General features: G+C 39.9%; 1 protein-coding gene across 1 annotated transcript in view; it reads left to right on the top strand.

Annotated features, from left to right (window-relative positions):
• The window catches only part of obscnb (obscurin, cytoskeletal calmodulin and titin-interacting RhoGEF b), a 598,125-nt gene that overhangs the window by 267,315 nt on the left and 318,324 nt on the right, over positions 1-12,486 (top strand). Inside the window, exons 63-65 of the mRNA XM_072254438.1 lie at positions 4,014-4,280; positions 5,950-6,216; positions 11,000-11,266. Coding sequence (XP_072110539.1) covers positions 4,014-4,280; positions 5,950-6,216; positions 11,000-11,266 — 801 coding nt within the window. The remainder of the gene's footprint in view (positions 1-4,013; positions 4,281-5,949; positions 6,217-10,999; positions 11,267-12,486) is intronic.

Here is a 12,486-nt window from a genome sequence, read left to right as displayed (position 1 = left end):
AAGGTAGCTTCCTGAGCTAGTTCCATTTGCTATCACCATCTTGACCTTATGAATGTCCAAATGTCTTGTAAACTTTGCAATTGTAACCCACTTCTACTATTTCCTGAAACTGCTTATTCCATATGAAGCCCTTTTTTACTGGGCATCCCTTGAATTGCGACTCGTTAGCACCTCACGAACAGCCAGTGGATTCTCTGGTGAGGATCCCATCTTTTTCAAGCGTCGTATGTCTACGGTGTTTATGACTTTGGTCCTGCCACATCTGTGAGGTTGGGATGTCTGGCCCACCCAAACCCCAGTTTTGTGTGAATGCTGTGTGATTTACTGCCCCCAGGCAATCACCGATTGTCAAGAAATGACAGATCGAACATAGCATACAATTAATGAGAAGTATATTTAAGAATGTTGACTTACGTAAACTGTTAATAAAGAAAAGAAAGAAAAAAACATAAAGGCCCTTTATACTTAGCAGCCACATGTTTATGGTGTAGCTAAAATGTTGAACTTGTATGTAACTCGCGCACTGGACCCTTGGTCTGCGTGAAAGCACAGATCACCTTCCGAAGGTCACTCAAAATCGTGGATGGGAGTATTGGTCCTTCCTCCTTGAAGCCATTCAACTCCACAAAGCATCTTGTGCAACAGGGACAGCATCCACCATCAATTTCCCTCCTGTCCTCTCCCAATTCTCACCACTGAAGCCTTATCTGCCTCACGCTCTCTGAAACCCACTCCCAACTCGACCATCCTGATTGGCTGACACCACATTCCTGAGTGGAAAAACAAAGCCTCTTATCTCAGCTAAAACCCAAACAAGCTGAAAGCAGAACAGACTGTTCTTACAGGAATGCTAAAATGAAATACCTATAGCGTAGCAGTAAAAATCTTACCAAGGTGTTACACATATATCCACCATTCTTTGTGTGGAAAAACTTGCTCCCCAACTCACCTTCAAATCTTAAATCTCTTGCCTTAAATGTATGACCTCTAGTTTTCGGCTTTCCTGCCCTGTGAAAAAGACTGTGTCCGTTCCCCTATATTCCCCTCTTGATTTTATTATCTCTGTCCATGAGCTTCTTTTGTTGCAGAGAACATAGTTCCAACTGATCTAGTGTCTCCTCATAACTCTGGCACACCAGTCTTAACATCCTTATAAACTTTTTCTCCATGGTTGCCAACTGAATCTCGTTCTTGTATGCTGACTAGATGAGTGGACAATATGCCAGATAGAGACTCACCAACATCTTGTACTCAGTGCACCATTATTCATGTCGAACAAGCATGCCCTAATCTGCCTTGACTGCTTTGGCTATCTGTGCTGCTACTTTTAGGAAATAATATATTGGCCCTTACCCTTTCTGTTGTACAGCACTTCATAGAACCATGTCATTTACTGTGTAAGTCCTGCCCTGTTGTAACTTGTCAAAATATGTCACTTCACAACTGTCTGAGTTCAATAACACTGAAGGAATGCAGAAAACAATTGCAAGGATGTTGCTAGGACTTGAGGACCTGAGTTATAAAGAATGGTTGTATAGGTTAGGACTTTATCAAATCTCCCCTCATTCTCCTTTGCTGCAGGGAATAGGGGTATACAAAATTGAGGGCTGTAGATACAGTGGATGCAAGGAGACATTTTGCACTGAGGTTGGCTGAGACTAGAACAAGAGGTCATGGGTTAAGAATGAAAGATGAAATGTTTAAGGGCAGTATGAGGAGGAACTTCACTCAGAGGGTAATGAGAGTGTGGAATGGTCTGTCAATGGAAGTAGTGGTTATTGATCTGATTTCAAAATTTAAGGAAAGTTTGGATAAATACTTGGGCAGGGGGGGTATGCAGGTCTAAGGTCCAGAGATGAGTCAATGAGACTAGGCAGAATAACAATTTGGCATTGACTTGATGGGCAGAAAGGTCTGTTTCTGTGCTGCAGTGCTGCATGACTATAAATTCTACCTGTCATTGCTTTGCCTAGGTTCCAATTTGTTGTAGATCCTGTTGCATGCTCAGATAATCTTCTTTACCGTCCCCCACACCAATTTTGTTATCGTCCACTGACTTACTAATCAAACCACCTACATTCACTCCTAAATTATTAAAGTATATGAGAGACAATAGACAATAGGTGCAGGAGTAGGCCATTCGGCCCTTCGAGCCAGCACCGCCATTCACTATGATCATGGCTGATCATCCACAATCAGTATCCATTTCCTGCCTTATCCCCGTAACCTTTGATTCCACTATCCTTAAGAGCTCTATCCATCTCTTTTTTGAAAGCATCCAGAGACTTGGCCTCTACAGCCTTCTGGGGCAGAGCATTCCATATATCCACCACTCTCTGGGTGAAAAAGTTTTTCCTCAACTCTGTTTTAAATGGCCTACCCCTAATTCTTAAACTGTGGCCTCTGGTTCTGGACTCACCCATCAGCGGGAACATGCTTCCTGCCTGCAGTGTGTCCAATCCCTTAATGATCTTACATGTTTCAATAAGATCCCCTCTTAGCCTTCTAAATTCCAGAGTATACAAGCCCAGTCGCTCCAATCTTTCGACATATGACAGTCCCGCCATCCCGGGAATTAACCTTGTGAACCTACGCTGCATTCCTTAATAGCAAGAATGTCCTTCCTCAAATTTGGAGACCAAAACTGCACACAGTACTCCAGGTGTGGTCTCACCAGGGCCCTGTACAGCTGCAGAAGGACCTCTTTGCTCTTATACTCAATTCCCCTTGTTATGAAGGCCAGCATGCCATTAGCTTTCTTCACTGCCTGCTGTACTTGCATCCTTGCTTTCAGTGAATGATGTACAAGAACACCTAGATCTCGTTGTGCTTCCTCTTTTCCTAACTTGACTCCATTTAGATAATAATCTGCCTTCCCGTTCTTACCACCAAAGTGGATAACCTCACATTTATCCACATTAAACTGCATCTGCCATGCACCTGCCCACTCACCCAGCCTGTCCAAGTCGCCCTGCATTCTCATAATATCCTCCTCACATTTCACACTGCCACCCAACTTTGTGTCATCGGCAAATTTGCTAATGTTACTTTTAATTCCCTCAACTAAATCAATATATATTGTAAACAGCTGCGGTCCCAGCACTGAACCCTGCGGTACCCCACTGGTCACCGCCTGCCATTCCGAAAGGGACCCGTTAATCGCTACTGTTTGTTTTCTGTCAGCCAGCCAATTTTCAATCCATGTCTGTACTCTGCCCCCAGTACCATGTGTCCTAATTTTGCCCACTAATCTCCTATGTGGGACTTTATCAAAGGCTTTCTGAAAGTCCAGATACACTACATCCACTGGCTCTCCCTTGTCCATTTTCATAGTTACATCCTCAAAAAATTCCAGAAGATTAGTCAAGCACGATTTCCCCTTCGTAAATCCATGCTGACTCGGACCAATCCTGTTACTACTATCCAGGTGTGTCGTAATTTCATCTTTTATAATTGACTCCAGTATCTTTCCCACCACCGACGTCAGACTAACTGGTCTATAATTCCCTGTTTTCTCTCTTCCTCCCTTCTTGAAGAGAGGGACAACATTAGCCACCTTCCAATCCACAGAAACTGATCCTGAATCTATAGAACATTGGAAAATGATTACCAATGCATCCACTATTTCTAAAGCCACCTCCTTAAGTACCCTGGGATGCAGGCCATCAGATCCCGGTGACTTATCAGCCTTCAGACCCAACAGCCTATCCAACACCATTTCCTGCCTAATATAAATTTCCTTCAATTCATCCGTTACCCTAGGTCCTTAGGCCACTATTACATCTGGAAGATTGTTTGTGTCTTCCCTAGTGAAGACAGATCCAAAGTACCTGTTCAACTCGTCTGCCATTTCCTTGTTCCCCATAATAAATTCACCCACTTCTGTCTTCAAGGGCCCAACTGAAGACAGACAGAGAGATGACGGGATATAATATTCTGTGTTTGATCAGCAATATCAGTCTTGAATCATAATTGAAGTACATCACCATGAATTTGCTCATTGTCTCTCTTAGCCCTTCCTGTGCGTTTCAAAAAAGAGCTTCAGAATAAGGAAGCTGAAGAGGATAGTACTGTCTCCCTGCGATGTGAAATCTCCAAACCAGATGCTCCAGTGGAATGGAGAAAGGGATCTGTGGTGCTTCATCCAAGTGAGAAGCATGAAATGAAACAAAAAGGTTCCTGTGTGGAGTTGATCATTCACAGCCTAAAAGTTGAAGATGCTGGAGAGTATACCTGCGATTCCGGGGATCAGAAAACATCAGGCTTTCTAAAAGTGAAGGGTATGGCAATAACCATCTTTAATGACTAATTTATTCAGTTGTCTCAAAAGTTTTCACTCAGTACCTTATTGATAATTGTTGTGTCCCCTTTTCCTTCAATGTGACCTAAGTATTATCAATTTGAAATACTTTTGCCTTATCAAGTTTGCAATGCAGCAAATATTGAAAACCTGAATTGCAATGTGATTGATAGTCAAACATTTCTTCTATTTTAGATATGAGATTTAAATATATTTGGTTATAATTTAGTAATTAGATATTCTGCACTATATTAAAACTTTAAACCATTAAAATACTGGAGCAAAAGTTAATCTGGTGCTGTAAAGATTTTTTATGTTACAGACCTGGCTAGTTCTCCACACTGTTTAATACTGCACTGTAATAGTCAACTTATTTTAATAATGTCATAGAGTCATCGCATACAGCACAGAATGCTAGGTCCTTTGGCCAACTGGTCAACATCAACCAAGGCACCTCCCTGAACTAGTTCCATTGCCATCACCCTCTTGACCTTATGAATGTCCAAATGTCTTGTAAACTTTGTAATTATAACCCACTTCTGTTATTTTCTGAAGCAGCTATTCCATATATCCTTGGCCCTCTGTATGGAAAAGCTTGTTCCTCAACTTGCCTTTAAATCTTTAATCTCTTGTCTTAAATTTGTGTCCTGTATTTTTCAACTTTCCTTTCCTGTGAAAAAGACTGTGACCATTCTCCTATCTATGCCCTTCATGATTTTATAAATCTCTAACCATGCGCTTCTCTTGTTCCAGTGATCATAGTTCCAGCTGATCTGGTCTCTCCTCATAATTCTGGCACACCAGTCTTAATAACATCCTTGTGAACCTTTTCTGCATGGTCCCCACCTTAATCATATTCTTCCATTGTGACTGGATCTGTGGACAATATGTTAGATAGTGACTCACCAACATCTTGTACTCAGTGTACCATTCATGTAGGCAAGCATGCTCTATGCTGACTTCACTACTTTGGCTATCTGTGTCGCTACTTTCAGGAAATAATATATTGGCCTTTAGACCTTTCTGTTGTACAGCACTTCATAGAACCATGTCATTTACTGTGTCAGTCCTGCCTGGTTGTAACTTGTCAAAATGTGTCATTTCACAACTGCCTATGTTCAATAAGAATGAAAGAGTGCAGGAAAAAAACTTACAAGGATGTTGTTCAGGCTTGGGGATCTGAGCTATAAGGAACGGTTGTACAGGTTAGGATTCCCTGGAGCATAGAAGAATGACAGGAGATTTGACAGAGGTATACAAAATTATGAGGAGTGTAGATAGGGTAAATGCAAGCACACATTTTCCACTGAAGTTGGGTGAGACTAGAACTAGATGTCATGGGTTAAGGATGAAAGGTGAACTGTTTAAAGGGAACCTGAGGAGGAACAACTTCACTCTAAGGATACTCTGAGGGTAGTAAGAGTGTGGAATGGGATGTCAGTGGAAGTAGTGCATGTTGATCTGATTTCAACATCTAAGGAAAGTTTGGATAAATACGAGGGCAGGAGGGGTATGGAGGTCTATGGTCCAGAGACAGGTTGATGGGACTAAGCAGAATAACATTCTGATATGGACTATTTGATCAGCAATATCACTCTTGAATCATAATTGAAGTACATCACCATAAACTTACTCATTGTGTCTCTTAGCCCTTCCTGTGAGTTTCAAAAAAGAGCTTCAAAATAAGGAAGCTGAAGAGGACAGTACTGTCTCTCTGCGATGTGAAATCTCAAAAGCAGATGCTCCAGTGGAATGGAGAAAGGGATCTGTGGTTCTTCATCCAAGTGAGAAGCATGAAATGAAACAAAAGGGTTCCTGTGTGGAGTTGATCATTCACAGCCTAAAAGTTGAAGATGCTGGAGAGTATACCTGCGATTCAGGGGATCAGAAAACATCGGGCTTTCTAAAAGTGAAAGGTATTAAAGCAAGCATCTTTAATGTCGTATTTATTTTCAGTCATTTCCAAAGATATAATTCAGCACCTTATGGATAATTATTAGCCATCTCCATTTCTTTCAATATAGATGTTTTATTAGCAATATTATAATATTCCTTTTGCCATATCAAATTTGCAAGGAAGGAAATTTTGCGAGTTCAAACATTGCACAATACTACTTAATGAATGTTTTGCTTTCATTTTGCAGATTAGATTGAAGTATACTTGAAGATAATTTGATAATTATTTTACTCCACGATAGAATTGCATTAATCTGGCACCCACAGGATTTTGATGGCACTGAACTGGCAGGTTTTTCAGTCTGTTAGATATTACACTGAGGAATATGCCATCATGTTATTAATTCACTTATTTTTAGATATTAGACAGCTGCGGAATTAATTTTCCAAACACTTTATATTTAAGGAGATCATTATAAAACAGAAGCCCAGTGAATTTAAAAGGAAGATAAGAATGAAGCACCAGTGATTTTAAAAGGACTGGGGAATCGGATCTCATTAAATTTAAAATGTGTTAGGAAATAAAGGCAGCAGAGAGTTTAAATGGAGTACAAGATACAGAACAGATGAACCAAGCACTGAAATGATTGAATTTTTGAAAAATTGGATAATTCACTATACTGTTCCAAAAGCTTAGGCACCCTAGATTTTTTATATGGTTTCCAATGGTATGGCCTCTACGGAGCCCTGAACTCAACATTATTGAAGCTGACTGGGATTATCTGGAGACAGCCAAAGTCTGCAGAAGAACCGTGGCAAGTTCTCCAAGATACTTGAAACAACCTACCAGCCGATTTTTCTTACAAAATTGCACAATGGTGTACCTAAGAGAATTGATGAAGTTTTAAAGGCAAAGGGTAGTCACACCAAATATTGATTTGATTTAGTTTATTTTCTGCTTACTGTTCTTTATAGTAATTTTTGTGATATTTAGAAACTTCATTGCATTATTTTTGAAAGTATCTTCACTTTAAAAAATTCTTTTACATATGCCTAAGACCTTTGCACAGTATCTTATATTGAATTATTAATGCGGTATTTATCCAGAAATGTAATATCTGCTGTGACGTCCTTAATGCAATCAAAAGAAACAATAGTAATTGACAAGTTACCTTGTTACACTTGATTGGCTCAAATGATTCTTGGAAGTAGGTAAACTATTCCTGAAATCTTGACATCCTTTTGTTTGTCTGACAAAAAATTATCAACATGCAGGAAAATGGCAATTCGCCAGTCTGCCTGTAGGTATTTAGAAATTTATCATTTTAGAATTGAGGAAAATCTTTTGTAGCCAGCAAGACCTCACACATTTATTGGGGACTTCCCTCTGCATTACTTCAAACCTATACACCTTGGTTTGTACCAAGAATAACAAACTTAGCCTATACAAAGTGAAGCACTTTCCCTGGGTGACATCCTAATGAGTCTCTTCTGCATTTCACCAGTACAATGATGTCCTTTCAATAGCATACAGTTTGTATTTCAGTTGTAGTAACCTTTCTATAATGGTTTGTAAGTTTGCAAGTGACCCCAAACATTGGTGTAGTGAACAATATTATCAAAGATTTCAACAGGATCTAGATCACCTGGAAAAGTGGACCAAGGAATAGCAAATGATACTTAATCCGGACAAATGCAAAGGGTTGCATTTTGGGAAGTTAATCTAGGGTGATGAAGAAAGTGTTTGACACACTTCCACTCATTGGTTGGTGCATTGGCTATAAGGATGTCATGTTGCAGCTGTATATGATCCTGGTTAGACCAGATCAGGAGGCTTGTGTGCCGTACTGTTTGCTAGTTATAGGAACGATGTCATTAAGCTGAAAAGGGTGCAGGAAAGAGACACAAGGATCTGGCCAGGTCTGGGGTTTGAGTGACAAGGAGAAATTGGATAGGCTAGGCTGCTTTCCCAGGATTGTAGCAGGCTGTTGTGTGTATGGAATGAGCTGCAAAAGGAAGTGGTGGGTAGAATTAAAAAAAACATTTAGACAGGTTTGTGGATAAGAAAACTTTACAGGGAAATGGGCCAAATACAGGTGTGAATCTAGATGAAGCTGATACCTTAGTCAGCATGGACAAGTTGGCCAAAGGGTCAATTTCCATGCTATGTGACCCTGTGAAGCTACACTGTAACATTTATTCTTGTATTCGTTGCACCAGCTGATACAGGCAACAATCCTACATGCCTTCTTCACTACCTGAGCTGTCCGTGCTCCCACCTTCCCAGTGCTTTACTATTCAATGTGTGTGTTCTACCCCAACTAATCCCCCAGAAATATATCACATCATATTTACAGGATTAAATTACATCTACTATTACTCTGCCAATTTATCAATATCATCCTGTAGCCTAGTTAATGAACTACACCACAGTGCGTAGTCGTTAGGAACTTACTAATCATGCCTCCCACATTCGGATCAAAACATAATGAATACTACAATCAGTAGGGATCCCAGCAGTACGCTACTGGTCACAGGCTTCCAAAAGTCAAAGTGACATTCCACTATCATCCTCTGCCTCATATTAACAAGGCTATTTTGAATCCAGTTTGTCCTGTATCCATGCGCTCTCACCTTCATATTAGTCACACATTTGACACCTATTCACAGTCCTCATCAAAATCTATGCAGAAATTTTAAAAACCAAATCACTTGAAACATAACTTTATTTAAACAAATAATTCAAGGCCATGTATCTACTTTTGCAGCCATTCATCTGAATTCAGTGAATAGTTCAAAAGTTCAAAGTTCCATTTATTATCAAAATATACAACTCTGAAATTATTCTTCTCCAGGTAGCCATGAAATCAAGAAAAGAAAGGCAGCATGATCAGCAACCCCTAAACACACCTTTCTGCACAAAAAAAAACAAACAGAAATGGAACAGGCACATCAACCCTCAAATCCCTTCCACATAGAAAAATGAACAAAATGAAACAGGCACATCAACCCCCCAATCCACCACTCCACACAAAAAAAAAGCCAAGAAAGATCGGGCAAAAACGCAGAATATCAAAAACTATGACTGGGAAAAACATCTGTAGTCCAAGTCTACATCCAAAATGCAGAAAACCTGGACGACACTATCTGGGCAAAGCAGCAGGCTCTCCTCTTTCTGGTACAGAGCAATCAAAAGACCAGCAGCTGGTGCTCACCTTCTGCACTTGCCTCAATGCTTCAGTCTCCCTCGTTACTTTAATCAGTGCAAAATTGAAGCTTTAATTGGTGAAATGGAATCAAACATCGGCTTCCACAGTCTGCCCACGACCAGGTTTGCGCCGTTGCCTCTGTCTCTTGGAATCCTCTCGAAGACTGCAGAGTGCTGGAACACCCAAACGATCTCCAAACTTCTGCATTCTCCTCAATGTTTCAATCTTCGGAGGATGAAAGGTGACCTGATAGAGGTGTATAAGATGATGAGAGACATTGATTGGATAGTCAGAGGCTTTTTCCCAGGGCTGAAATGGTTAACATGAGAGGGCACAGTTTTAAGGTGCTTGGAAGTAGGTACAAAGGAGATGTCAGGAGTAAGTTTTTTACGCAGCGAGTGGTAAGTGCATGGAATGGGCTGCCGGTGATGGTGGTGGAGGCGGATATGATAGGGTCTTTTAAGAGGTGCCTGGATAGGTACGTGGAACTTAAAAGTAGAGGGCTATGGGTAGCCTTAGGTAATTTCTAAAGTATGTACATGTTCGGCACAGCGTTGTGGGCAGAAGGGCCTGTATTGTGCTGTAGGTTTTCTATGTTTCCTCGTCGCTTTTATTGGCGAACAATGGAAGCTTTAATCAGTGAAATGGAGTTGAACATTAGCTCGCACACCATCCCACAGCCTCTCTTCCATGAGGTTCACTCACACTGCCCCTGCCTCCTGGAATCCTTTTGGAGACTGCAGAGAGCTGGAACACCCAAACAATCTCCTAACAGCAAATCACAGGCTCCAACAGTTCCAGAATCACATTCAAGACTAAAAACAAAAGTTTTGCGACCTAAAAAAAGGGAAGTATATGGTTTCATCATCTATCCAGAAGATGTCAACCAAAGGAGTGTTGTTTGCAGGTGCCATCTTGACTGGAAGTTTTTGCGGTGGTGTTGCAGTTCCTAAGCTAAGTCAAACTAGGAAGAGATTCAGTGGATAGATTTCCCTATCATAACTTCTAAGAAACTCTGCATATTTATTCTTTATTGCATCATTCCAAGGCGTGTTCAGACGTGAAGCATACCACGTGTTCATAGTGTCCTCTGTGAGTCTGAATTGTAGGAGGCATTGAGTGGGGGTTAGAGGGTTAAGTGCCATCAGCTGGATGTGCTGGTCCCAGCAAGTTCTGGATAATTGGAAAGTCATCTTTTAATTTTAATTTAACAGAGTGTGACATATTATATAAATGTGCATGTATAGTATAAAGAATTATTATAAGTCATAAATTTAGTGAAGTTTCTAGAGAAAACTGAAGTTTCACAAATTCTTCCTGCTATTAGCCTTTTAGTATTAATGGTAAGTGATCAGTCAAAAATTGGATGACAGAAATTACTAACTTTTAAGAAAGAAGCAGCTTATTTATTACAATAGAAATTTGTTATCAAATTGTTCAACAACTGAAGGAGTAATATTTATAAACATTAGCAGAATCTTGAAATTAAATTGCTCTTAATTTTCTTGCCAAGTTTATTTGAAATTTCAGAGTATTCAAATTTCCTTTTTGAAAACGAAGTTTATCACCCATGAATTAAATCCCTCTTTCTTAGCCCTTCCTGTGCTTTTCAAACTAAAGCTTCAGAACAAGGAAGCTGAAGAGGGTTCTACTGCTGTTTTGCACTGTGAGATAACTAAACCAGATGCCCAAGTGGAGTGGAAGAAAGGGGCTATAGTACTTCATTTAAGTGAGAAGCATGAAATAAAGCAAAGGGGTTCCCACGTTGAGTTACTTATTCATAATTTAAAACCTGAAGATGCTGGAAAATATACCTGTCTGACAAGGGACCAAGAAACAAGTGCATCTTTAAAAGTGAAGGGTAAGATACTGATCATTACTTACTAAAGTTTCAATCTTAAGTTTAATAGAATCAGGATCAATATCACTGATGTATGTCATGAAATATGTTGTTTTGTGGCAGTATTGCAGTGCAATGCATAAATACTATAAATTACAATAAGAAATATATTTAAATTAAATAAGTAAGGCAAAAATAAGCAAAAATTGTGAGGTAGCTTTCATGGGTTGGATCATTGTCCATCTAGAAATCTGATGGCAGCAGGGTAGAAGCAGTTCCTAAAAGGTGATATGTGAATTTGAGATGGATACAATTTCAGTCGTATTTATTGTCTGTAAATAAAAAGCCGCATGGGATGCCGAATGTTGCCTCATATTTTTGAAATTATTTAGGAATATAGACAGAGCTATTAATTTTCCTGCTGAAGCTTGAGAGAAATTTACAGTGTCTGCACTGCAAGGCCAAAGATTCTCTTGGAAGGCCTGAAGCATTTGTAGTTTGAATGTAAATCATTAGCTGCAGCCACCAAACAGATGCCCTGCTCAGCATTTTGTGGGTTGTGGAAAGATGGGATATCACCTGCCTCTTGTGCTAAACTGCATTTGGCTCTTTTAAAAATATATTGGGACTTAACTCAGTTTTCAGATTGAGTTCTCAGGAATAAGAGCACTAATGGAATTATTGCTAAAGAGTCATTTTTGCAATGAGGGAAGAAACTTTATTCAGAATGACATAGCAGTTGTAGGGGTTAGTGCTGTCTTCACATTATTCCAGTGATCTGGGTTTGATCCTGACTTTAAGCACTGTCTTTGTGGAGTTTGCACTTCTCCCTGTGTTGCCTCTGGATGTTCTGGTTTTCTAACACAATATTCTAATGGGTTAATTGGAATTAATGTGAGCAGGTGGCAGCAGAGTTTACTTGAAGCAAGGGGAATGCACTGAGAACCAGCATATATTTGAAGGGATCAAATGGTCTCTGTTGTTTTGTAAGAGCATATTATAAAATATGGGAATTGAAGATGTATAAAAATTAAAGATTAGCTTTGAAACATATAGTGAAATGTGTTGTTTGCATCAAATCAAATTAACGAGGTTTGTGTTGGGTCACCAGGCTTCTGGGACCAACATCGCAAGCCCAGAACTCACTAACCCTAACCTGAATGTCTTTGCACGTGGGAGGAAACCAGAACCTGTTGGAAACACGCACAATCATGGGGGGAATGTACAAAATCACAAGAAAT

Source organism: Mobula birostris, chromosome 3 (genome assembly GCF_030028105.1).
Source record: "Mobula birostris isolate sMobBir1 chromosome 3, sMobBir1.hap1, whole genome shotgun sequence".
Classification (NCBI taxonomy): domain Eukaryota; kingdom Metazoa; phylum Chordata; class Chondrichthyes; order Myliobatiformes; family Myliobatidae; genus Mobula; species Mobula birostris.
This window is presented reverse-complemented; position numbering and strand designations above follow the sequence as displayed.